The following is a 27,487-nucleotide window of genomic DNA, read 5'->3' on the forward strand; positions in this document are numbered from 1 at the left end:
TCTGAACAGTCCACCCCACGGCCCCTTGCAGATTCTTCTGACTCCTTCTTGTCTGTCAGACCTGCACACTGGCCGCTCTGGGGTCACCGGAAGTGCACCCCAGGAACTCAAAAGCCCCCAGTTTAAATTTCAGCCTTTACCAAAGGAATATGTTCAGAATAGTAATAGAATTCTTATTAATATTAAATTAATATGCATGAAACAGGAAGATCTAAGGTTTTCAGCTTAAATGTACAGGGAGGTTTCATTTTCCATTTCTGAGTTTAGACTTCAAATAAACCCATGCAACTTAGTTATGGTTGCACAAGCCGATCTTAGGCGATGGTCTTTCATGTCGCTGGCTAAAGCAAAACTTTCTTTCATTTTGGTAAAACCACATTCTAATTTCTGTATTTATTTTGTCATCTTCGTCAGTGGTCACGGGTTGTTTAACTTCATCTATTTGTTTACCAAATGTCTCTAATGGCTTACTGCCTGCTGGGTATCAAACTAGGCACTGAGATCTATCAGTTAATGGGATCATCATGGCCCCTGCCCTCAAAGAGCCTCACTCTATCCCGTGTACAACCTGATGCCGGACTGCAAGCCATATGGAAATATGGGGAAACTGGGGAGCTTACCCATAGTCAGGGGTACTAGCAAAACAAATTACTACGTGAAATTGTGAAAAGTTTATTGGAGATCACTGACAGTGGAGGAGTGTTTACACATGGCTTGGTTGGGTTACAGTCACCTTTTCTGGAAAAACAGAGCGGACAACCTTTTTAGAAGTTTAAAATTTTTGTTTATTTGTTTCATCTGTGTATTACATAAAAATCTTTCTTGGTTTTCAAACATAATAATGACTTCATTGGCCAATTGTCTGGCTTGCTTTTTTCCAGAAGTTGGGATAGATTGCTCCATTCTGTCCACATTCTCCTCTCTGGTTTCTTTGACAACTGACATCATCAGACACTTGATTTGGAATTCAAGAGAGATTTAGGGTAGAGACCATTAAAAAGAGAGAAGCTAATTACCTCGTCCATGTGGACTTCAGATTTATGTGAATATGGATAAAATAATACAATCAGGAGGGAATGATCTAGATAAGCAACCTGAGAGGTGGCAAGGATAAAGGAAAGAACTTGGGCATCACATTGACCACTTTTATGTGATCTTGGCCAAGTTACTTGAACTGTGTGATTCTTGGTCCTCTCACCTGTGCAATGTGGGTAGTAATATCTATCACGTAGTGCTATTGTAAGGATTAAAGTGAGATCATTTATGTGATGTGCTGCAGGTCTGTATATAAATGGCCTTAGCATACAGAGAAATACCTTGAGGTGACTCCTGTGTGTCAGTCCTACCTAGGGTGTGTGTGGTCTAATCTCCTCCAATCTCTTACATGTTAACACAGTTACTAATGGTGAATCATTGTCTCATAAGTTAGGAGAGGCTAGGTTAAGCTGCAATATCAAGCCATCCCTAAGTCTCAGTGGCTTTCAAAAAGAAACTACAGGGTTTTTTTTCCCACTTAAGCAAAGGCCACTGAAGGTCTGTGTGACTCTTCAGGGAAGCTATCCTCCTTCGATGGCTCAGCAAGATGCCTCCTATGGAAGTAGGTTTCCATGACACTGAGGAAGGAGAAGAGGGTCCTGTAACTGAGGACCAGTGGTTAGCTGATTTGACTCAGATATGAAATGCCATGTCCACTCACTTTACATTGGTAAAACCAACACATGTGGCCATGCCTAAACTCAAGGAGCTAAAGAAATGCAACCCTCTGTGTTCCCAAAAAGAGGACCGGAAATATTGGTGAGCAGCACTGATGCCTATCAGTCTGCCATGGTGAATGATCTCTAACCAAGGGAGCACCGGGGTGGCGGCTAAAAGTTACTGGAAAACTTAGTAGAATTCTAAACCTCGCAAACTGTATAAAACCTTTAGTGGCCACGACAGTGGCTTCTGAAAATGGTATTTGTTTCAGAATAGCAAGGCTGCTTCTTTATTTATATTGCTATTAGCATGCTTTCTCTTCCCCATTTTTCATCTTTTCTGCACTTCTGTGACTAAGAGAAGTGGCAACGAATAGTGCAAAGCACATAGTGAGTGCTTACAACTCATTTGTTGATTAATTCCAACCATCGTAAAGAAATCACATTTGTAAGGGCAATGAATTGATATGTTTCCTGCCCGAAGTCACAAGGCAGTGAGGGAGCCAGAAAGAGACGTTCATGCTGACTGTCATTGGCCACAGGGGTACATTTATTACTTCCTCGAGAAAAGCTGGGCCCAGAAAAGTTATTCATGTTTGTTGGCAGTTTCCAAAGATGACTGCCACTTTTAGCCTTAGACTGTAGTCATGCCCAGAATGTTAGGAGCAATGATGGTACAAAACAATGTCAGACACAATTAAAAGATCCTGGGCTTCCCTGGTGGCGCAGTGGTTGAGAGTCCGCCTGCCGATGCAGGGACACGGGTTCGTGCCCCGGTCCGGGAGGATCCCACATGCCGCGGAGCGGCTGGGCCCATGAGCCATGGCCGCTGAGCCTGCGCGTCTGGAGCCTGTGCTCCGCGGCGGGAGAGGCCGTAGCAGTGAGAGGCCCGCGTACCGCAAAAAAAAAAAAAAAGATCCTGACGGTAGGTCACTCCCCAGTGTCTACGCGAAGAAAGTACAAAACTACCACCCATCATTCAAAAGTCAGCTCAAATGTCACTTCCTCTGTAAAGCCATTGCCCGTCCCCAGTCGGAATTGATAGTTTCTATAGCTTCTTATATTCCTAGTGCTAGATAGTCATATTTATAGCATTTCCGTATCCTTTACTGGACTTTGACCTCCATGAGGACACAGATCTGAGATTATACAGACTTATTGCCCCCAGCACCCAAGAGACTTCTTAGACAAAAGAAAGACAAAATGACTCTTCGCTGAATTGAAGCCCTACATTCACTTCAAAAATCCAAACTGTAGGGCTTCCCTGGTGGCGCAGTGGTTGAGAGTCTGCCTGCCGATGCAGGGGACACGGGTTCGCGCCCCGGTCTGGGAGGATCCCACATGCCGCGGAGCGGCTGGGCCCGTGAGCCATGGCCGCTGAGCCTGTGCACGTCCGGAGCCTGTGCTCCGCAACGGGAGAGGCCACAACAGTGAGAGGCCCGCATACCGCAAAAAGGAAAAAAAAAAAAATCCAAACTGTAGTACTTGCCTCACCCCTTGCTGCGTTTTAAAATTGCAAACCAACATCTATAGGCAAAGAAGGAAGATGGGGACAGTCTGTGTTTGTAATCTTGGTCCAAAACACACATCATGCCAAAGAGAGAATTTGATTCCATTTCTGAGCCGAGGTCTCAGGTCCAATTTAATTAGATCCCCAAATGACCAAGCTGATTGTCAGCTCCAGCCTTTCTTCACCGTAAACCTTAATCCCTCCTAATATGCCATGAAATTAGTGGGAGTTGACTGTTCTAGGCATGAAAAACATAGGTCTTGTTCAAACCTCCCCAGGCCTTACTGAGGCAAGGAGGGGATGGGGCTCGAAGCCCTGGAGAGGAGCAGGTGTCCTGAGGATTAGGTCACATGGGGGAAAGGGGGCTGCAGTAGGTAGGCAGCTGGTGCGGTCCCAGGTGTGTGCGAGTTGGCAGGGATACAAAGACAGGAGAGCTGCAAACAGCTCAAAGTCCCTGGGCTGTGCAGCTGCTTGTTTGGCACTTGCAGGGGACCCACCTGTAGTGTTGGTGGGCACAACCCATTCACAGAAGCAGGGAAACATGAAAGGTCCCCAGTGAGCTGTGGCGGCCCTGCCCGTCCCAGGCAGAAGGCTGGAGGAAGCAAGCCTGCCTGAGGACTTCTGGGTAAAGCATCTCTCTTGCACTTTGCAGCCTCCCCAGGCTTAAGACAAGGCAGCTCTGGCTTTCCTTTTTCAAACGATGGCCCTGAGAGGACTAAAATAAAGATAATTATTTTTTTTTCCAATCAGGGGGCTTGTTCCCAAGTACACCTAGAAAGTAAGTGAAAAACTCCCCAAGCTGGAGAATAAGTCAACAGGCAGAGATACTCAAGGAAAAAAACAGGCTCAAGGCCGAGTAGCAAAAATAAATGATCATCCCCTCTCCTGGGCTGCAGGGAGCTCATGTAAACAAACTCATCATAACAAGCCTTTCTTAATCTGTTTCTGTCCCGCTGCTAATCGCTTCTGTAGTTTTTGCAGGATAGAATGCATTCTTGGTGCTGAGGCTAGTGTTTCAGATTTAGTTACTGTGAATTATGGAACGTCTCTTGATCTCTGAGGACAAGAGGGGACTGATGGCCACAAACCCAAATGACTGTTGTTCATTCAAGGTGAAATAGCAATCTCTCTCCAGCGTGCCAGCTTGTAGAGGGTGGTAACCTCGTCTCTCCATGTTAAGCCAGCCTCCAGAACAATTATGACACAGGTTAAGGCCATCTTGACCACTTACTGCTCTACTTTGGTATCTCCCATCTCTGCTTTTAAGTGCAAATAGCAGAACCTGCCAATTTCCCTGCACACAGCATCCAACCCCCTGTTCCTCTTATTAACAGAATCCCAGCTTCTGGGCAAGGGGACAACGGCAGTGTACACAGTTAACACATACTTACAGCAAGATTCTGTAGCATCTGGGCATGGCTGTGTGTCATTTATTGTCAAGGAGATACAAGCAGAGGATGTCTGGGAAAGATAAAGGCCCCACCCATTCTGGATTCACCCATTTTTCCTACCTGGCATGCAGATGTGGCATATAGAGTACATCTTGTTCCCAGGAAGATGAAAGTCACATGCTGAAGATGTCAGAGCAGGGGGAGAGAAGCAGTCGGCATCCTCAGCATTGCTGAGCCAGGGTACCAGCCCCAACTGCTCAACCCTGGGCTTCCTGTAAGAGAGGATAACCCCTGTGGTTCCCATACTCCAGTGGGCATCTTAATCATCTGGAGGGCTCATTAAAACACGGGTTTCTGGGCCCCTCCCCCAGAGTATCTGATTCAGAAGGTCTGGGGTGGGGCCTGAAACAAGTTCCCAGGTGCTGCTGATTCCGCTGGTCAGAGACCAGCCTTTAAGAACCACTTGGATAACTGAACTCCTATCTGTTGAGGCCACTGTCTTTATATATTCATAGCTGAATACAGTCCCAACTGATACACTGCCTTCTAACCCCTCAATAGCCAAACAGCTCACCTAGTCCTTTACCTCTGAAAAGGGGCTGAAAACTTAATCACAAGGCATAAATAACCAATGAGGTTTGCAATCTATTAAGATTCTCATCAGAGAGATATCATTAGGTCAAAGAAAGGAATCTCTGCGTTTGACTTTGAGGCATCATTGGAGCTAATTGGAAGAGAGATTTTGGAGCAGAAAGGCTTACCTGGAATATCTGAAATTACACCATATGCTTACAAGTGGATTTTCTCTGGCACTCTTTCTAGAGACCATTAGCCTAAGGCTGTAGGGTACATTAGCTATGGGACTTGGGGCAATTATTTTTTAATTAAAATTTTTTTCATTCTTTTTCATATTCTTTTCCACTATGGTTTCTTATAGGATGTTGAATATAGTTCCCTGTGCTCTACAGCAGGACCTTGTTGTTTATCCATCCTATATTTAATAGTTTGTATCTGCTAATCCCAACCTCCCACTCCATCCCTCCTACATCCTCCCTCCCCTTGGCAACCACAAGTCTGTTCTCTATGTCTGTGAGTCTGTTTCTGTTTTGTAGATAAGTTCATTTGTGTCATATTTTCGATTCCACATATAAGTGATATCATACAGTATTTGTCTCTTTCTGACTTACTTCACTTAGTATGATAATCTCTAGGTCCATCCATGTTGCTGCAAATAGGAAAATTTTGTTCTTTTAAATGGCTGAGTGGTATTCCATTATGTGTGTGTATACATACATACACATACATACAAAAACCACATCTTTACCCATTCATCTGTGGATGGACATTTAGGTTGTTTCCATGTTTTGGCTATTGTAACTAGTGCTGCTATGAACACAGAGGTGCATGTATCTTTTCAAATTATAGTTTTGTCTGGATATATGCCCAGGAGTGGGATTGCTGGATCATATGGCAACTCTATTTTTAGTTTTTTGAGGAACCTACATACTGTTCTCCATAGTGGCTGCACCAGTTTACATTCCTACCAACAGTGTGGGAGGGTTCCCTTTTCTCCACACCCTCTCCAGCATTTGTTATTTGTGGACTTCTTAATGATGACCATCCTGACCAGTGTGAGGTGATACCTCATTGTAGTTCTGATTTGCATTTCTCTGATAATTAGTGATGTTGAGCATCTTTTCATGTGCCTATTGGCCATCTGTATGTCTTCTTTGGAGAAATGTCTATTTAGGTCTTCTGCCTATTTTTTCATTGGGTTTTTTTTTTTGATATTGAGCTATATCAACTGTTTGTATACTTTGGAAATTAAGCCCTTGTTGGCTGCATCACTTGCAAATATTTTCCCCCAGTCCATAGGCTGTCTTTTCATTTTGCTTATGGTTTCCTTGGCTGTGCAAAAGCTTGTAAGTTTGATTGGGTCCCGTTTTTTTATTTTTGCTCTTATTTCTATTGCCTTGGGAGAGTTACCTAAGAAAACATTGGTACAATTTATGTCAGAGAATGTTTTGCCTATGTTCTTTTCTAGGAGTTTTATGGTGTCATGTCTTATATTTAAGTGTTTAAGCCATTTTGAGTTTATTTTTGTGTAGGGTGTGAGGGAGTGTTCTAACTTCACTGATTTACATGCGGCTGTCCAACTTTCCCAACACCACTTGCTGAAGACACTGTCTTTTCCTCATTGTAAATTCTTGCCTGCTTTGTCGAAGATTAATTGACCATAGGTGTGTGGGTTTATTTCTAGGCTCTCTATTCTGTTGCATTGATCTGTATGTCAGTTTTTGTGGACTTGGGGCAAATCTTTTTTTAAACTAAGGAGAAAACTTTATTTCTTTTTTTGGGGGGGGGGAGGTTAAGAAAAATGTAATTTGGAAACATTTTCAAACTTACAAAAATGTTAGGAAAATAGTAGAAGGAACTCTCATATACCCTTTACCCGGATTCTCTAATTATTAATGTTTCGCGCCATGTGCTTCATCACTCTCTCTCTATGCATATTTTTCTGAGTCACTTCAGATTAAGCTGACATTATGCCCCCTTACACCTAAATCTTTCAATGTATATTTCCTAAGTATACGAACATCTCTTATATTATCCCAACACAATGATCAGCTTCAGGAAAATTAACCTAACATATAATACTTTACTCTACCACTCATAATTTTGGGGGCAAATTTTTTTAACTTCCTTGAACCTCAGTTTTCTTATAAAATTGTAACGATAATACTCCTCACACAGGCTTGCTGTGAGGCATGAGTGATGTTGGGGAATTTGAGACCACCTCAGTGTCCATCAGTGAGAGGATGGACAAGATGTGTGGGTGAAAATCACAATATCATGTAGCAGTCAGAGCACTAGAATAGCTGCACACATAGCAAGACCTTGAAAACACAGTGCTTAGTGAAAAAAGGCATATAATGCAAACATTTTATGAACTAAAGAATTAAAAGTAGATACATACCAAATACTACCCATCCTGCAGAATATAAACAGATATATATTAAATATATTAGATCGGTTGTCTGGGAGGGGGAGGGAATGGCAGTATGATATGGATATAAAAGTTTTTTTTTAAACGAGTACCTATCAGATTAACAAAAATCGGTGTCTGACAATACCAAATTTTAATGAAAACATGTAAGAAAAGGAGCTCTCATACCCTGATGATAGGTGTGTAAATTGGTACAAGACATTGATGTAGTCTGCTAGTTATCCCAATATCCATTTCCCCTTCTTCTGTTACCAAGCGAGCAGGGTTCCTGGCCTCCTTAATGAATAGAAATTGATCAGAGACCGGACAAGAAATCCAGGCAAGGCTTTATTGGGGCCCCTGCTGCAGCAGGGGGGAGTGAGAACAAACAACAGCTTCCCTTGCTTGTCGCTTGCTGCGGCGGGCAGCAGGCTGGGTCCTTGTTTGGGGTGGGGGTAGGGGTGTGTCCAGGGCTCAGGCTGGAGGCGTGGCTTAGGTGGTTTACCCTTTGGTGGTGGTGTGTGCAGGGCACGTGCACAGTACCCTGCTTTTGCTCCCAACCCTCTGCTTTTGTTCCCAGCTTTTCAGAAGTGGCAGTTGGGCTTTTGGGTTTTTTTTTTTTGTATCTTGTTGTCCAGAATTTGCCCCAATTGCACGTGTACACAGTTATTTTTAGTACTCAAGGAGACATCTGTCCAGGTGCAAGCATTGCAGCACTGCAGCAAAGTGTCCCAGGTCCCAGCCTGTTTCACTTCTACGAAGTTGAACCCTGATTCTTTAACTTGGCCCATGGCCGCTCAGAATAACTCTCCATTTCCCAGACTCCTTTGAAGCTAAGTGTGGACATTTGAATAAGTTCTGGCCGATGGTATGTGATTGGAAGCATCATTTGACATTTCTGGGAAGTGTTATTAAATGAAAGGGGGGGGGCTCTCAATATATGACTTGGGACAAAAGAGGCGGGCAGAGAGACATGGAAATAATCTGTAATGGCTAAAGTCTCCCCCTTAGCTGACCCAGCCCCAAACTGAGCAGCACGTAATCCATAATACTCACTTTATTCTTAAAGGAAGAGGGAAATAGGCCTGCAATACACAAAATGATCATACAGTATGTAACTTAGCACCGGTATTGCAACGCCCTAAGAGGATGAAACTGTTAGAAAGGGGCAGCCATAAACAAATTTAGATTGAAGTGGTCTGAAGCACAGTGGTAAAGGAATCTTTATAGTTACTTTCTAAACCGCTGCCTCAGCCTGGAGATATGTTAACAAGAACAGTCCCCCCATTTGTGTGCACTGTTCAACATATGCATAAATAAATATCTTGGAGTTTGTTTTTGATGGTTAGGTGACTCCTTGAAGAAAAAGATGATGAATTCAATTTGTTAATATTTCTCTGTCCTAAAAAAGAAGATATTATGGTTCTTAGCTGCTTGTTTCAATAACAGTTTGTCTACCACTCAAAACCACAGCCCCACATCTGTTCCTAATAAAAATCTATAATCAGCAATGCCCATTGCCTTTCAAAACTTATTTTCATCATCCCCAAACTATGCACAGACCTGGCCAAAGCTTATTTCTGTTGTCACCAAGACATAATGGCATTGCATTTATTCCAGGATAAATAAATCAACAGTGATTCCAAGTAGAATCAGTGTCAGCCACTTAGGCGATTGAAAATTTGAGCCTTAATTACAAATTGACATTTTCGCTTATTAAAATGCTGGGGTAGGCAGGTTTTTTTGTTTTTAAGTTTATGACATTCAAACCTTTGTGATACTTTGTTTCAGGTCACAGGGCTAAAAGACATTTGATAATAAAAACAGTTCACATTTTCTGGAAAAACAGACTCTCAAAGCAGCAACCTTAAAACACCCTTTCCACAAGAAACACTTATTTTTAAAAATTGTGGACTTTGAGCCCGAAAGACAACAGACCAGGCCACTATCTAGCAAAGAACTTCACCTGGAACTGGCCTGAGGCCTGCAGGTTCCTGGAGAAGAGATTTAGAAGCTGCCCACTGCCCCATTTGGGCGGACTGTCTTGTTGCTGTGTGAGAACCAGCCGGGGTGTTTAAAAACAGCCTTTAGAAAAGGATAGTATATAATTCCGGGTGAAAGTTTAGTGCCGCTTTTCCTGGCAGTGACAAACCCACCATATTTTCTTCTTTCTCTGAGAACAGTTGATCCTCGGTGTTTTTTCAGCTTTGAGCCATTTTTAAAGAGAAGCATAAGCTGGGAGCTTAAGCAAACTTCCGTTTGTCCTAAAGTGATAGCAAAGTAGCGTAAGTGTGCAAAGCCATGGTGCAAAGTCACAGGAGACTCAGCAAGACCAAGGCATGGAGACAATGGCAGAGAGAGGTGGGGTCTGGGAGCGGCCTTAAGACCTCATGGTCTCGGGAGCAGGCATGTGAAGCTCACTGCTGAGGATTTCTTTCTAACTCTAGGACCATCGCCCTTCATGATTCAGAGGTGGGCACCAAACTTTGGTTATTTCAGACAAAAATATTTCCCACTGGTGACATCTAACAGGCATCTTTTAGCTACAACCGGATCATTAAAAGATGCTGAAAACAGCATATTCCCTTTTGAAGGATGTACATTAGTTTGTTAAAATCCACATTTTTCAAACCCAAGGCCTGTGGTGTCACAAATTGATCAAGCCTTTGTGTGGAGGAAGGGAGAGGTTTAAAAGCATGGAAAAGATATGAAAAGGGCATAATTTTGAATTACGGGGATGACTTCAGAATGATATTTTTTCTCTCCCAGGGAACTCTTACTTGTGTTGTGCAGGAATACTAATTTCTGAATTTAGGGCAAGTGGCCCTAAATCCATCAGGGCTGTGCTGGTTTGTGCTTCGTTCAGTGAGCAGCATGTGTATAAAGAAAGAAAGATGTGGTTTGTGCACAGAAACCTGCAGCAGGTTTTCCCAGAAATCCTCAAGATAACCGGGATTGTGTTCCCAGCAGGGGAGAGTGAGAACCGTCTCCTGATCCACAGCATGTGAACTTGAGTCAGAAGCAGAGGGTGGACTGGCACCCTAGGGGACCCTCTACATAGAATGAGGATGAGCTCCAGGGGGTCCTGTTAGGTCAGAGGCTGGAAACTTGTGGCCCATGGGTGACGACTCCAGGTGCCCAATCCCTGGAATCCGTTTGCAGAGACACCTGTGTTGGGTGTGGGAGTCGAGGGGTGTTTATTTTGTGTGAGCACCTGGAAGGAGAAGAAAAGGGAGCAAGTTCCCAACTCCCCCACCAGCCTGGAAGTTGCCCGTAAAATCCACAGACCCAGACCCCGAAGCAACTGTCGTCACTGAAGACTCGAGACAGATGCAGAGCTGCTTGCCCTCCTCCCCTCACTCCCCCCAGAGCCCACAGAGAAGCTCCAGGCCTGAGGAGAGGAGACCCCCAAGTGGTTCAGGTGGTTGGCATCCTGAGGACCTTTTTCAAGAGGGCACTGGCAGCAGAGATGGTGGGCAGGTGCCTTGGCCAAGTTGGTGTGGAATGGCAAAAATAGAGAGAGGGAGATGTGTTGAAGGCCTGCAGTTACAGGGGCTGGGAGCCGAGTGCTTAGATTTATATTTGCATGTAAATATAATCTCCTTTGTCTCCACAGGAGAATGAGGCTTGAGATACTCAGTTTACGCATACAAAGAGCCCCCTCACTATTCACCCTTTACCAGGTCATTGACCAGTGGAAAGGGGATCCATCAGATTTCTGGCTTTCAGGGGCACAACCAGAGTCTGTGGGGCGCCTGTGATCAACTGTAGCGGAAGCATGTGGCCCCTGAGGAAGGGATGAGCTGGGTTTCCTTGGCTGAGGGTAGGCAGGATGGCAGTAAATGGCCCTGGGCCTGCCCTCAGTCTGTTCTTTCTTCACATTTATTCAACAGATGTCCACCGAGCACAGAGGATGTACCATGAGATACAGGAACGAACAAAAAGGATGGAAGATCTGACATCATGGGGTTTGTGTTTTAAAAAGCAGACAGATAATAAGATACATTTTCCAACTACACAGTACATCAGGCAGTCATGAGTGTGCTAAGGTTAAAAATAAAGCAGAGAAGGGGGATGGGAAGAGTGTAGGAAATTCCATGAAACCATGGAAAGGTATGAAGCAGAAGCCTGAAAGATCTGATTTCAGGAGGCCTTTCTTCTTGGGAGGGAGAGAGCTTGCAGTTCAAGTCAGAGCTATTCTCTCCCTTGGCATGTTTGCGAGGAGAGGCTCTTTAGGGAAAGAGTCATGGGGTGACAAAAGCTTTGGAGTTTGGGGTACTTGAATTTTTAGAGCATCAAAGCACTTATCTCACCTTCACCCTCAGTAGAAAACCATCTAAATGAAAGTTCCCCGAGATAGAGCAGTTTCCAAATTGTGTTGAAGATGGAGGCCTGGACACACAGAGGAATGAGGCTGAGCCAGTCCAACAAAGCCCGGAGAGAAGCAGTGGGGACTTGGGGTCACCAAGCCACCCTGCGGCTCTTCTCTCCAGAGGGTCCCCCAGGAGGAAAGAGGTAATGACTCCTGCTGAGAATCTGACCAATGGCTGGAGGCCAAGAGCCGCCATCTGCGGAGACTATGATGAGAACGATCATGAGGGCATTTGAGCCAGCGCTGTCCTGGCTCCGACTCTGAAGGTGCACTGAGCCTGTTTCCTTTAAAGGTGGGGTGATATCCCTGGATTTACTCTTTTTTCCCCACTTTAAAAAACTGTGGTAGGGCTTCCCTGGTGGCGCAGTGGTTGAGAGTCCGCCTGCCGACGCAGGGGACGCGGGTTCGTGCCCTGGTCCGGGAAGATCCCACATGCCGCGGAGCGGGTGGGCCCGTGAGTCATGGCTGCTGAGCCTGCGCGTCCGGAGCCTGTGCTCCGCAACGGGAGAGGCCACAGCAGTGAGAGGCCCGCGTACCGCCAAAAAAAAAAAAAAAAAAAAAAAAATTGTGGTAAAATACACATAACATAAAATGTACCATCTTCAGTAATTTTAAGTAGAAGCTCAGTGGTATTAAACCTGTTCATAATATTGTGCCAGCATCTTCACCATCCAGAACTCTTTTCACCTTACAACACTGAAACTCTGTACCCATTAAACAATGACTCCCCATTCTCTCTCCCCGCACTCCCTGGCAATCACTGTTCTGCTTTCTCTCTGGACCTATTCTTTTTTTTTTTTTTTTTTTTTTTTTGCGGGACGTGGGCCTCTCACTGTTGTGGCCTCTCCCCTTGCGGAACACAGGCTCCGGATGCGCAGGCCCAGCGGCCATGGCTTACGGGCCCAGCCGCTCTGCGGCATGTGGGATCCTCCCGGACTGGGGCACGAACCCATGTCCCCTGCATCGGCAGGCGGACTCTCAACCACTGCGCCACCAGGGAAGCCCCTCTGGGCCTATTCTTAATCGCCCTATAAGGTCAGGGAAAACCTCTCATAAATCAACGGATTCATTGGAGAATGGGCCCAAATCAGGGTTCTCGTGTGGAGTTCTGCAGGGCCCACGCCTTGACCTAAGGCTGCCAGTTCCACTGCAGCAGGGAAGAGGCCGAGAGTCTTCCCACTCTGCTTTTCCTCCATGGAGACTGGCTGAGGCCCAGCAAACTACAAGGGACCCTCTGTAAAGACCTCTGGACTCTGGCCACAAAATAAGAGCTCATTACCATACGGGATGTTTCCTTTTTTTTTTTTTTAATTGCTTTTGACTAGAAAAGCAAACAATATGGCTGATAAAAAGGCAAAAAGAGATTGGACTGTTAGAATTGAACAAATATCTCCTACCAAGCAGGACGAAACTTGTCTTTACCGAAGGAGAAGTGGAAAGTTAAAAGGTACTGTTTGCTACAGGTTGAGATTTGCACACAGAAGTGGCAGAGTGCTGAATTGCGGCAGGATGCCTGTGGAGAAGCTGGAACGCATCTCCTGCGAACTTCTCAGGTGAAGGGGGACTTGACAACTGAGACTTCACTAATAAGTGACAAAAATTATGTGGGTAATAACTGGACATTTTTAGTGTGAAAGTCTCTATTGAGATAGAATGCGTAAATTAATACTCTTAGGGGACCTGCTTACAGGAAAAACGGAATGGAGATCATGAACCCTATTAAGTCACGTCTCAAGCCTCTAATGAAAAATTCCTGAGGGAATGGGAATGAGTAGGATGCTCTGGGTATGTAGGAACTTTAAGACACAAGCATGTGGTTTGTTTTGTTTGCTTGCTTTTTGGTTTTGGGTTTTTTTTTTTGTGGTACGCGGGCCTCTCACTGCCGTGGCCTCTCCCATTGCGGAGCACAGGCTCCGGACGCGCAGGCCCAGTGGCCATGGCTCACGGGCCCAGCCGCTCCGCGGCATGTGGGATCCTCCCGGACCGGGGCACGAACCCGTGTCCCCTGCATCGGCAGGTGGACTCTCAACCACTGCGCCACCAGGGAAGCCCTGCTTTTGGTTTTTTAATTGATTAATTTATTATTTATTTATGTATTTGGCTTTGCAGGGTCTTAGTTGTGGCACGTGGGATCTTCATTGTGGCATGCGGGACCTGTTTTCGTTGCAGCGTGCAGACTACTTAGTTGTGGCATGTGGATTCTTAGTTGCGGCATGTGGACTCTTAGTTGTGGCATGTATGTGGGATCTAGTTCCCCGACCAGGGATTGAACTCGGGTCCCCTGTATTGGGAGTGCAGAGTTTTACCCACTGGACTACCAGGGAAGTCCTGTCACAAGCATGTGTTTTATAAAGTTGCACGGCAGAATCCTCAACTGATTTTATAACTAAGATTTATGTCTCTAGCAAAATAAGATACATAGCAAGAGAATCACTCTGCTAGCCTTTTCTGGAGAGGGATTGATAAGTTCTCTAAATATTGTTTACTCTGCCGAGTTATCTATTTTTTCTGTAAATTTTCTACATTGCGCCAGCTTGGAACTCCAAATCTGTTGTTCCCATCAAATCAATTTCCCCCGAGAATGAAGAGTGCAATAAACACTATGCTTAAAGTTCATTGTTATCTGTTAAGAACCCAACTCAAAAAGAATCACTAAGATTAAGAGGGTCTGTGTAGTGCAGGTGGAGAGAATGTGGGAAAAAAGAGATCCACACGCTGATTATTTTCTAATAAAACTTTTCATTCTATCAGTAAGTGGAGAGAATTAAATATAAACAGATTTGTTTAAACCGAATTTCACTACTATTCTGTAGACTGCCTTAACAGTATTCTGACATGTTATTAAATAAATGGTGATGTTTTCACAGATAGGAAACAACTGAGCTGAAGCTACCCAGGATTATTCTGTATTTAAATTTAATGTACACAGGTTGAAAAAATTATATGGCTGTAGAACATATTCACAGATTTCACGAGCTTGGAATTCCATCCAACAAAATGACTATTTGTCAGGAAGTATAACAGAGTTTTTAAAAATTAAAATAGAAAATAACAGTAATAGCAACAACTTACTCAGTGCCTACTATTTGACAGAGACTTTATATATATACATAGTTTATACCTCTCATCCTTCCAACGACCCTGCAAAATAGTATTAATATTCTGATGTCACAGAGGAGAACACTGAAACTTACAGAAATTATCTAAGGTTAAATAAAATCTAATCCATGGTTAACTAAAGCATAGAACCAAGATTTTACCTGAATTTGTCTAACTCGTAAGTCCTGTATACTTTCCGTCACTGTGCTCTGTCCAATACTACAATTAGGTAGTTGTCAACTGGAAATTTAAAAACCCTAGTTTTCGTAAATAAAATTCCAAATCCACAGTTAAGGGACGTAAATCGATTGCAAATGTATTTGTGTGCATGCTTCCCTAATCAACTTTCTTGATGGAAATAAAATTTAATGGACTTTAAAATGAAAATAGAAAACCTGGTTTTATTTCCTTCTTATTTATTAGGTACCTGCTAGGGCCCAGGCACTATGTCCGACATTGGGGATATAGAGGTACAGAGGTTTCGGTCTCCGTCATTCATGCTTTGACGACTGCCGTTGTGAGCGCTACAGCAAGTTTTCAAACATATTGACTGAAAAGGACTGATGTTATAAAAGGAGAAAAGGGCTGTACAGTCTTACTAGGTGTTTCAACTTACCTCTACTAAACCCTCATGACAATTAAGCAGTAAAGCAGAAAAGCGTTTCATACTGCATTTTTCTTTTTTTTTTAATTGGACTATAGTTGATTTACAATGTTAGTTTCTGCTGTACAGCAAAGTGAGTCAGTTATACATACACATATGTGCACTCTTTCTTAGATTCTATTCCCATATAGGTCATTACAGAGTACTGAATAGAGTTCCGTGTGCTATTCAGTAGGTTCTTAGTTATCCTGTATATAGTAGTGTGTATATGTCAATCCCAATCTCTCCATTTATCCCTCCCCCCTTCTCCCTTGGTAACCACAAGTCTGTTTTCTACATCTGTGACTCAACTTCTGTTTTGTAAATAGGTTCATTTGTACCATTCCTTTAGATTCCGTGTATAAGAGATATCATATGATATTTGTCTTTCTCGGTCTTAGTTCACTCAGTATGACCATCTCTAGGTCAATCCACGTCGCTGCAAATGGCATTATTTTGTTCTTTTTTATGGCTGAGTAACATTCCATTATATATATATATGTACCACATCTTTATCCATTCCTCTGTCGATGGACATTTAGGTTGCTTCCATGTCCTGGCTATTGTAAATAGTGCTGCAATGAACATTGGGGTGCATGTATCCTTTCGAATTACAGTTTTCTCCAGATATATGCCCAGGAGTGGGATTGCTGGATCATATGGTAGCTCTGTTTTTAGTTTTTTTAGGAATCTCCATGCTGTTCTCCAATTTACTTTCTCACCAACAGTGTAGGAGGGTTCCCTTTTCTCCATACCCTCTCTAGCATTTATTGTTTGTAGATTTTTTGATGGTGGCCATTCTAACTGGTGTGAGGTGATACCTCATTGTAGTTTTGATCTGCATTTCTCTAATAATTAGTGATGTTGAGCATCTTTTCATGTGCCACTTGGTCATCTGTATGTCTTCTCTGGATAAATGTCTATTTAGATCTTCCACCCAGTTTTGGATTGGGTGGTTTGTTGTTTTGATATTGAGCTGCATAAGCTGTTTGTATATCTTGGAGATTAATCCCTCGTCGGTTGCTTTGTTTGCAGATATTTTCTCCCACTCTGTGGGTTTTCTTTTCATTTTGTTTATGGTTTCCTTTGCTGTGCAAAAGCTTTTAAGTTTAATTAGTTCTCATTTGTTTATTTTTGTTTTTATTTTCATGAATCTAGGAGGTGGTGCATTTTTCTTTTTATATGGCTAAGAGTTATAAATGAAAAGTGAAAAGAACGTTAGCTTGGAAGCCAGTTCTGGTCTATACTTACCTTGTGGCCAGGCTTCTCTGAGTATAAAAATGGGGATGGTAATATGGTTTTACAGGGCTTTTTGCTCAGACTCAGCACAGTTTCCAAGAACTGTTAGTGGTCTCCTTTCCAGGCCAGTCTACAGCTCTATCACTCTGAGTACCCTGAGATCCTGTCTCTTCGAATGGCTGGCTTTCTGCGACAGACCAAATACTTTCTGCACGTCCACGGCTCTGCTCGGTTCCTCATCCATGACTGCCTGGCACTTCCTTGCCTATGGAAATCTCTCCCACTTGGAAACCGTCTTCCCAATACCCCCAGTCTGAACTAAGAGCTCCCTCCTTACTTCTCCTTGAATGATAGATTATCATCTGGACCATGTCTTAATCCTTTCTGTTCCCTTCACTGTGCCCAGGACGGTGCTCTCCAAAGAGTGACACTCAATACATGCTGAACGAGTGAATGAATCTATTCTCCATTAGCATGGCAAAGGGGTTGGGAAAGAAGGTCCTCTTCCTTCGACTCCATTCAGTAATTAGTTTGGTTGTTAAAAAGACATACATAAAATTTTTAAACAGTGTATTTTCCATTGAGGATATATGATTCTCCAGCACTTAAAATCTCAGACTCCAATAAAGAAGTGATTTTGAAGGATAATAAATGGTGATCTCTAAATGTTTTAATTGTGTACTCCTATTATGAAAATATTTTGTATTTTATATTTTTTGTGTAAACATACACAAATTTTAGTTAACCCCAATATACATATACATACTAATTTATAAAGTGTGCATATCTCCTACTGTATTAATATATATGATATATATAGAAAATATAAATTTTTTAAATGAAGAAATAAAAATAAATTTTAATATTTTCTTTTCCCACCCCAATAACTGGGTTGCACAAGCAAAGACCAATTTGGCTGAGCAGCTACATTTTCTGGTAGAAAGGAGATCATGTTTTTCTTTTCCTAGGATATTCCCTGATGTTGTCTATTTCCTCTCTCTATCCAGGTTTCCCTTATGAGACCGCCAACGTTCTTCAGATGTTAGCAAAATAAAACAGGAGGGTTTAGAGCTCTAGATTCTCAGTCTGGAAGTGTCACAGTTTGGTCTCAGAGGTTTGCTGTGAAGTCATAAGCATGACAGTGTGAAACTCCACATATGATTCTTGAATTCCTGTTTGTTTTCATTGTGTCCTGACTCTCATAAAAGCTTATTTTATTTTTTTCTTCAAAACTCCCAGGATGCGTGATCATATGATTTAAATGGAGAAAAACACTGTCAAAATAGTATCAAGGAATTATCACTTTTACAACGTGTCTATTATATGAAAAGCCCTAATATTCAGATAATCTAATACTATAGTTTTTGTCTATATCCTAAAGAAAAAGAAATCAATAAAGATTTAAACAGAGAGTTTGTTTTCGAAGTATAAAATGCCCACAGTGTTAAAACTATTTTAATTGTGTGCATGCAGACACACAGAGACGGGAAAAAATGTCATATGGATATTCTCCAAAAGTTAACAAGGTATATACCCCGAGATGGTGAGATTGAAGTTAATTTTGTTTTCTTCTTTGTGCATTTCTGTAATTTTCCAGACATCCTATAATGGCCAAGTACTTCTTTTAAAATTGAAGTATAGTTGATTTTACAATGTTGTGTTTCAGGTGTACAGCAAAGTGATTCACTATATACACACATATATTTATATATACACACACATATATATGTGTGTGTGTATGTGCGTGTATATATATATATATATATATATATATAAATTATTTTTTAGATTATTTTCCCTTATAGGTTATTACAAAATACTGAGTATAGTTCCCTCTGCTATACAGTAGTTTCTTGTTGGTTATCTGTTACATATAGGAGTGTGTATATGTTAATCCCAAACCCCTAATGTATCCTCCCCCCTCCATTTTGATAAACATAAATTTGTTTTCTGTGTCTGTGAGTCTATTTCTGTTTTGTACATAAGTTCATTTGCATCAGTTTTTATATTCCACATATAAGTGATATGATATTTGTCTTTCTCTGGCTTATTTCATTTAGTATGATAATCTCTAGGTCCATCCATGTTGCTGCAAATGGCATTATTTCAGGCTGTTTTATGGCTGAGTAATATTCTATTGTGTATATATACCAGATCTTCTTTATGCATTCATCTGTTGATGGACATTTAGGTTGCTTCCATGTCTTTATTGTAAATAGTGCTGCAGTGAACATTTGGGTGCATGTATCTTTTCGAATTACGGTTTTCTCCAGATATATGCCCAGGAGTGGTACTGCTGGATCATACAGTAGCTATATTTTTAGTTTTTTAAGGAATCTCCATGCTGTTCTTCTTAGTGGCTATACCAATTTACATTCCCACCAACAGTGTAGGAGTGGTCCCTTTTCTCCACACTCTCTCAAGAATTTATTTGTAGACCTTTTGACGATAGCCATTCTGACGGGTGTGAGGTGATACCTCACTGTAGTTTTGATTTGCATTTCTGTAGTAATTGGCGGTGTTGAGCATCTTTTCATGTGCCTTTTGGCCATCTGTATGTCTTTTTTAGAGAAATGTCTTTATATCTTCTGGCCATATTTTGATTGATTTTTTTTTTCTTGATATTGAGCTGTATGAGCTGTTAGGAGATTAATCTGTTGTCTGTCCTAAATTGCAAATATCTTCTCCCAGTCCATAGGTTTTCTTTTCATTTTGTTTATGGCTTCCTTTGCTGTGCAAAAGTTTTTAAGTTTAATCGGATCTCATTTGTTTATTTTTGCTTTTGTTTCCATTACTCTAGGAGACGGATCCAAAGAAATATTGCTGTGACTTATGTCAAAGAGTGTTCTGCCTGTGTTTTCCTTTAGGAGGTATATAGTATCTGGTCTTACACTTAGGCCTTTAATTCATTTTGAGGGGTACTTTTGAGTATGTATGGTGTTAGAGAATGTTCTAATTTCATTCTTTTACATGTAGCTGTCCAGTTTTCCCAGGACCACTTATTGAAGAGACTGTCTTTTCTCCGCTGTATATCCTCGCCTCCTTTGTCATAGGTTAACCATAGGTGCGTGGGTTTATGTCTGGACTTTCTATCCTGCTCCATTGATCTATATTTCTGTTTTTGTGCCAGTACCATACTGTCTTGATTACTATAGCTTCGTAGTCTGAAGTCATGGAGCATGATTCCTCCAGCTCCGTATTTCTTTCTCAAGATTGTTTTGGCTTTTTGGGGTCTTCTGTGTTTCCATACAAATTAAAAACTTTTTTGTTCCAGTTCTGCAAAAAGTACCATTGGTAATTGGATTGGGATTGCATTGAACATGTAGGTTGCCTTGGGGAGTATGGTCATATAGTTTTGACAATATTGATTCTTCCTATCCAAAAACACAGTATATCTTTCCAACTGTTTGTGTCATCTTTAATTTCTTTCATCAGTGTCTCATAGTTTTCGGAGTACAGGTCTTTTGCCTCCTTGGGTAGGTTTATTCCTATGTATCTTATTCTTTTTGATGTAATGGTAAGTTGTTTCCTTAATTTCTCTTTCTGATCTTTTGTTAGTGTATAGAAATGGAAGAGATTTCTGTGTGTTAATTTTGTATCCTGCAACTTTACTGAATTCATTGATGAGCTCTAGTAGTTTTCTTGTAGCATCTTTAGCATTTTCTATGTATAGTATCATGTCATCTGCAAACAGTGACAGTTCTACTTCTTTTCCAATTTGGATTCTTTTTATTTCTTTCTCTTGTCTGATCGCTGGGGCTAGGGCTTGCAAAACCATGTTGAATAAAAGTAGGGAGAATGGGTATCCTTGTCTTATTCCTGATCTTAAAGGAAATGCTTTCAGCTTTTCATCTGTATAACGTTAGCTGTAGGTTTGTGATTTATGGCCTTTATTACGTTGAGGTATGTCCCCTCTATGCCCAATTTCTGTAAACTTTTTATCATAATCGGTGTTGAATTTTATCAAAAGCTTTTTCTGCATCTATTGAGATGATCATATGGTTTTTATTCTTCAATTTGTTGATGTGCATTGCACTGATTTGCAGATATTGAAAAATCCTTGCATCCCTGGGATAAATCCCACTTGATCCTGGTGTATGATCCTTTTAATGTGTTGTTGAATTTGGTTTGCTAGTATTTTGTTGAGAATTTTTGTGTCTGTGTTCATCAGTGATATTGACCTGTAATTTTCTTTTTTGTGCTATCTTTGTCTGGTTTTGGTATCAGGGTGGTGGCGGCCTCATAGAATGAGTTTGGGAGTGTTCCTTCCTTTGTAATTTTTTGGAATAGTTTCTCTTCTCTGAATGTTTGATAGAATTCACCTATGAAGCCACCTAGTTCTGGACTTCTGTTTGTTGGAAGTTTTTAAATCACAGTTTCAATTTCAGTACTGGTGATTGGTCTGTTCATATTTTCTATTTCTTCCTGGTTCAGTCTTGGGAGACTGTACCTTTCTAAGAATTTGCCCATTTTTTCCTAGGTTGTCCATTTTATTGGCACATAGTTGCTTGTAACAGTCTCCTATAGCCCTTTGTATTTCTGTAGTGTTAGTTGTAACTTCTCCTTTTTCATTTCTAATTTTATTGATTTCAGCACTTTTTTTTTTGATGAGTCTGACTAAAGGTTTATCAGTTTTGTTTATCTTTTCAAAGAGCCAACTTTTATTTTCATTGATCTGTTCTATTGTTTTCCTCATCTCTATTTCATGTATTTCTGCTCTGAGCTTTATGATTTCTTTCCTTCTAGTAACTTTGGGTTTTGTTTGTTCTTCTTTCTCTAGCTGCTTTATGTGTAAGGTTAGGTTGTTTATTTGATATTCTTCTTGTTTCCTGAGGTAAGCTTGTATTGCTATAAGCTTCCCTCTTTGAACTGCTTTTGCTGCATCCCATACATTTTGGATTGTTGTGTTTTTGTTTTTATTTGTCTCTAGGTAATTTAAAAATTTCCTCTTTGATTTGTTCAGTGATCCATTGGTTGTTTACTAGCATATTTAAAGACACAGTGTCCTCCATGTGTCTGGGGTTTTGTAGTTTCTTTTCTTGTAGTTGATTTCTAATCTCATAGTGTGGTCGGAAAAGATGCTTGATATGATTTCAATTTTCCTAAATTTGCTGAGGCTTGCTTTGTGTGTTAGCCTGTGATCTATCCTGGAGAATGTTCTATGTGCACTTGAAAAGAATGCGTATTCTGCTGCTTTCAGATGGAATGCTCTATAAATATCAATTAAGTCCATCTGGTGAAATGTGTCATTTAAGGTCTGTGTTTCCTTATTGATTTTCTATCTGGATGACATGTCCATTGATGTAAGTGGGGTGTTAAAGTCCCCCACTATTACTGTGTTACTGTCAATTTCTTATTTTATGTCTGTTAATATTTGCCTTATATATTGAGGTACTCCTATGTTGGGTGCATATATATTTACAATTGTTTTTCTTGGATTGATCCCTTGATCATGATCAAGGGATACTATGTCCTTCTTTGTTTCTTGTAACAGCCTTTATTTTAGAGTCTATTTCATCTGCTATGAGTATTGCTACTCCATTTTCTTTTGATTTCCATTTGCACGGAATACCTTTTTCCATCTTCTCACTTTCAATCTTTATGTGTCTCTAGATCTGAAGTGGGGTCTCTTGTAAACAGCATACATATGGGTCTTGTTTTTGTATCCATTCAGCCAGTCTGTGTCTTTTGGTAGGAGCATTTAATCTGTTTACATTTAAGGTGATTATTGATATGTCTGGTCTTATTGCCATTTTGTTAATTGTTTTGGATTTGTAGGTCTTTGTTCTTCTCTTCCTCTTTTGTTCTCTTGTGATTTGATGATATCTTTAGTGTTGTTTGATTCCTTTTTCTTTTTTTCTGTGTATATCTATTATAGATTTTTGTTTTGCGGTTCCCATGAGGTTTCGATATAGCAGCATATATACACACACATATCTATATATACACACGTATATATAGATATGTGTGTGTATATATATGTGTATACATATGTATATACACATGATTGTTTTAAGTTGCTGGTCTCTTAATTTCAAATGCATTTTAAATATCCTGTATTTTTACTCTCCTCCTCTAATGATTACTGTTTTTGATATCATATTTGTGTGTGGATGATTTCCTACCTTTACTGTATGTTTGCCATTTCTGGTGAGCTTTCCCATTTTGCAATTTTCTTGTTTCTAGTTGTGGCCTTTTCTTTCCACCTAGAAAAGTTCCTTTAGCATTTGTTGTAAAGCCAGTTTGGTGGTGCTGAATTCTCTTAGCTTTTGCTTGTCTGTAAAGCTTTTGATTTCTCCATCAAATCTACCTTGCTGGGTAGAGTATTCTTGATTGTAGGTTTTTCCCTTTCATCACTTTAAATATATCATGCCACTCCCTTCTGGCCTGCAGAGTTTCTTTTGAAAAATCAGCTGATAACCTTATTGGGATTCCCTTGTATGATATTTGTTGCTTTCCCCTTGTTGCTTTTAATATTTTCTCTTTAATTTTTGTCAGTTTGATTACTTTGTGTCTTGGCGTGTTCCTCCTTGGGTTAATCCTGTATGGGACACCCTGCACTTCTTGGACTTGGGTGGCTGTTTACTTTCCTATGTTAGGGAAGTTTTTAGCTATTATCTCTTCCAATATTATCTCAGGCCCTCTGCCTCCAACAAGAGTTCAGTAGAGGAACACTCCCTGATATGTCTGCCAGCAGCTTTTATGACCCCAGAGAAAGCCACAGCCACCCCCTGCCTCCCCAGGAGGCCCTCTAAGAGCAGCAGGTAGGTGTGGCCCAGGCTCCTATGAAATCACTGCTGCATTTTCCTTGGGTCCTGGTACACAAGAGAGAGACCTTGTGTGCACCCTCCAAGAGTGGAGTCTCTGTTTCCCCAAGTCCTGTGGAGCTCCTGTAATGAAGCCCTGCTGGCCTTCAAAGCCAAATGCTCTGGGGGCTTCTTCTCCCAATGCCAGACCCCCCCAGGCTTGGGAGCCTGATGTGGGGCTCAGAAATCTCACTCCTGTGGGAGAACTTTTGCAATATAATTTTCTCCACTCTGTGCGTTGCCCATCTGGGGGGTATGGGATTATATCACAAGTGCGCCCCTCCCACTGTCTTGCTGTGGTTTCTTCTTTATGTCTTTGGATATAGGATATCTTTTTTGGTAGGTTCCAGTCTCGTTCAGCAGTTAGTTGTGACTTTGGTATGCTCGTGAGAGGAGGTGAGCTCAAGTTCCTTCTACTCCACCATCTTGTCCAGGAAACTGACTACTTTTTAAAAACAAAAGTATACATATAACCAATTGTAAATAATTTATATAGGTTTCTATAATATAAACTTCCCATAGAAATTTTTAAAATAGCTTTTGGAGTTATTGGTATTGAGGAGGAAATTACTATTTTCACGTTTTGTGATGCATTGTAACACAATTTTTAATGTCATTTTGGTTTCACGTATGAAATTTGCATTTTAAATCAAATGAGTCATAATGGAACCTCCCTTATCTAGACTTTAGCCACATTTTATATTTGGGATACAAAGAGAGGCAGAGCACCAGTCCAGAGGAGCTTGTAAACTAATAGAATCAAAGCAGAGAAGAAGCTCCTATATCAGAAGGTGGGTTTATCTGGAGAAGATTAAGATTGGGGAGAGCCCCATATAATCCCAACATGTGATAGTCCTTGTAAGGAAAGCCATCATCATATAAATAGTCTGGAATCCCAGTTCCCCTCATTTTTTCTGACAGAGTCTCAATTTGGCTTAGATGTCCCATGTGCCCACGTTGGTCTAAACTATACCCCTTTTCACTGACTTACTTAGGAAATCCCTGCCACTGGGACTCAAGAGGTGTTCTGTTGAGGGTATTCTGGTTAGACTTTCGCCTCCTTATGAAGGCTGAACAAAATATTTAAACCATCCATTGAAAGCCATAAAAGAACAGTGAAGGCAAATAGGACTTGCTTGGCCAAATTTCTAGAGAGAGAGGGGACAAATTGAAAGAAGCCCTGCATTTTTTTTTTCTCCATCAGGATGCTCTCGTTCTACCCATTAATGGTGTGGGGAGTGAAGGTGGAGCAGAAAGTGACAGCCCAGCACAGAGATGATCTCTCTGGCTTGGAAAAAGTTCAGGTTTGGAGTTTCCAAAGAGGATGAGAAAACAGAGGTTGAAGTTTGAGGCCCAACACGATTGAAGGCCCCTAATATTGTTGAGACCCCAGACGACTCTACTATGAGAGTCAGAACAAACCATGAAAAGATCAAGCCTAACAAAGCCTAGGACCCACCCTTAGGACATTTTCAGGTCAACTTGTGTTGGCTCTCTGCCTTCCAGAAAAGAATTAAATCCTCTGACCGTTTAAGATTTGTGTATGTATGTTATACTTTTTAAGAAGCTAAGTAATAAATTCTAAGAGAAAGAGAAAGAAAATGTCTAACTCATCTTCACTGGACATCATACCTGTGATTCTTCATACCTGTGATTCTTCAAATTAATGAACTTCTCTCGACCATGAAGGAAGACACTGTCAATGTGAGAAAGATGGCAAAGTAGAAAGCTGGAAATTACCTAGGTCCAGGGGTGATATAGCAAATAGTTAAAACCCGTACACTACAGGCACCAACCAATCAGAATGTACACCAACTGTAAATCAAGTGGTATGCTTGAATTGGGGTTTTCTATCATTTATGAAATTATAGAACCAATGAATTAACTATTTGAGAAGAGTCCTATTATAATAGTTAAATGAGTAGGATCTGGAGCTGGAAAGCTTGGGTTTTTAAATTCTGGATCTTACACCTAATATTTGTGAAAACTTTAATAATAATTAAACTTTCCATGCCTCAGTTGCCGCATCTCAAGGTGGGGGGACACACCATGAGCTTTATATAAGGGAATAAATGAGTTAATACATGTTAAGAGCATAGCATAGTACCTAGGACTTAGTCCTTCATGTTATTTCTTGAATAAATTATTATTAATATTATTCCTTATGGGTTTTTGCTATGCAAAAGAATAAACCCCTTCCTGTTTAGGCTTTTATTTGGATCTTCTGTTTCTTGCCAAAACCATCCCAGTGCATTCACGTGGCATCCAGTAAAGACAAAAGTATAAGGAAATTGCTCATTAGCCTTAAGTGTTCATCCAGAAAGATCTCTTACCTTATGTAAGAATTCTCTCAACGTAGTTCTTTCCCTCCCATGAATCAACCTGAACACAGGTGTACTGCTGCTATGATACAGATTTCTCCACATAGCTGCCGCATTTCAACAACGATTCAAGTATGCTTTTCACATTATCTTATTTAAAACATTCCAAAGCCTTTGTTACCATTGTAGAGCAGTATGTATACTTGAGAAGTATAGCAGCAGAGCTGTGAAACACACTTCCCTAGCCCAGTACCTCTCATCTCTGGGATTCATGCCACCTTGTTTGGAGTTGCTCTCAGTTGCTGTCCATGGTTACCAATACCCATCCAAGAATCTCCTTTTCTAAGACTTGGTTCTAAATTGTCATAGTCTTTTTCTAAGTAATTTTACTTTTGAGACTCCTAAGGATAAAATCCCAAGTTAATCAATCAAGCAAAAGCTGTGTTCAGGAAGGTGTTTATGGCAGGGTTATTATAATAGTAAAAAATTGAAAATAATCTAAAGTTTCAATAAGAAAATATTTAAGTAAATGATTATATAGCTACTCAGTGGAATAATCCATTGTCATTAAAGATATATATATAGCAACAAGGAAAATAGTTACGAGATAGTACATTTTATTTTTATTTATTTATTTTTGGTACGCAGGCCTCTCACTGTTGTGGCCTCTCCCGTTGTGGAGCACAGGCTCCAGACGCACAGGCTCAGTGGCCATGGCTCATGGGCCCAGCCGCTCCATGGCATGTGGGATCTTCCCGGACCGGGGCACGAACCCGTGTCCCCTGCATCGGCAGGCAGACTCTCAACCACTGTGCCACCAGGGAAGCCCCGACATAATACATTTTAAAAACAGGGTGTAGGTAGAAATACAAAGGATCATAAGAGACTACTATGATCAGCTCTATGCCAATAAAATGGACAACCTAGAAGAAATGGACAAATTTGTAGAAAGGTACAATCTCCTAAGACTGAACCAGGAGGAAATAGAAAATGTGAACAGACCAGTCACCAGTACTGAAATTTCATCAGTAATTTAGAAACTCCCAACAAACAAAAGTCTAAGACCGGATAGCTTCACAGGTGAATTCTACCAAATATTTTAAAAAGAGTTAACACCTGTTTCTGAAATTATTTTAAAAAATTGCAGGCAGAGGTACACTTCTGAACTCATTCTATGAGGCCACCATCACCCTGATACCAAAACCAGACAGAAATACCACAAAAAAAGAAAATTACAGGCCAATATATCACTGATGAACACAGACGCAAAAGTCCTCAACAAAATACTAACAAACTGAATCCAGCAAACTGAATCCAACAATCAATTAAAAGGCTCATCCAGGAAAGGGAACCCACTTACACTGCTGGGAATGTAAATTGGTGCAGCCACTATGGAAAACAGTATGGAGGTTCCTCAAAAAACTAA

At 41.1% G+C, this 27,487-nt stretch overlaps 1 protein-coding gene across 1 annotated transcript; it reads right to left on the reverse strand.

Annotated features, from left to right (window-relative positions):
• Nucleotides 1-729: 729 nt before the first annotated feature.
• Nucleotides 730-25,592, reverse strand: LOC116762203. Its single transcript, XM_032648940.1, has 4 exons — nt 25,373-25,592; nt 4,716-4,867; nt 3,702-3,919; nt 730-954 (listed from the first exon to the last, which is right to left on the reverse strand). The coding sequence occupies exons 1-4, from the start codon at nt 25,384-25,386 to the stop codon at nt 730-732; spliced, it is 609 nt and encodes a 202-aa protein (XP_032504831.1). The 5' UTR covers nt 25,387-25,592.
• Nucleotides 25,593-27,487: the final 1,895 nt, after the last annotated feature.

The sequence above is a fragment of the Phocoena sinus genome, chromosome 11 (genome assembly GCF_008692025.1).
Source record: "Phocoena sinus isolate mPhoSin1 chromosome 11, mPhoSin1.pri, whole genome shotgun sequence".
NCBI lineage: Eukaryota > Metazoa > Chordata > Mammalia > Artiodactyla > Phocoenidae > Phocoena > Phocoena sinus.

Excerpts from the sequence above, each read along its gene's own strand:
- LOC116762203 (XM_032648940.1), bottom strand. Across the intron at positions 3,920-4,715 it reads ATGCCACATCTGCATGCCAG|TCCTCTCAGGGCCATCGTTT; the intron begins GTAGGAAAAATG and ends TCTTTATTTTAG. Across the intron at positions 955-3,701 it reads TGTGCCCACCAACACTACAG|TGTCTGATGATGTCAGTTGT; the intron begins GTGGGTCCCCTG and ends TTCCAAATCAAG.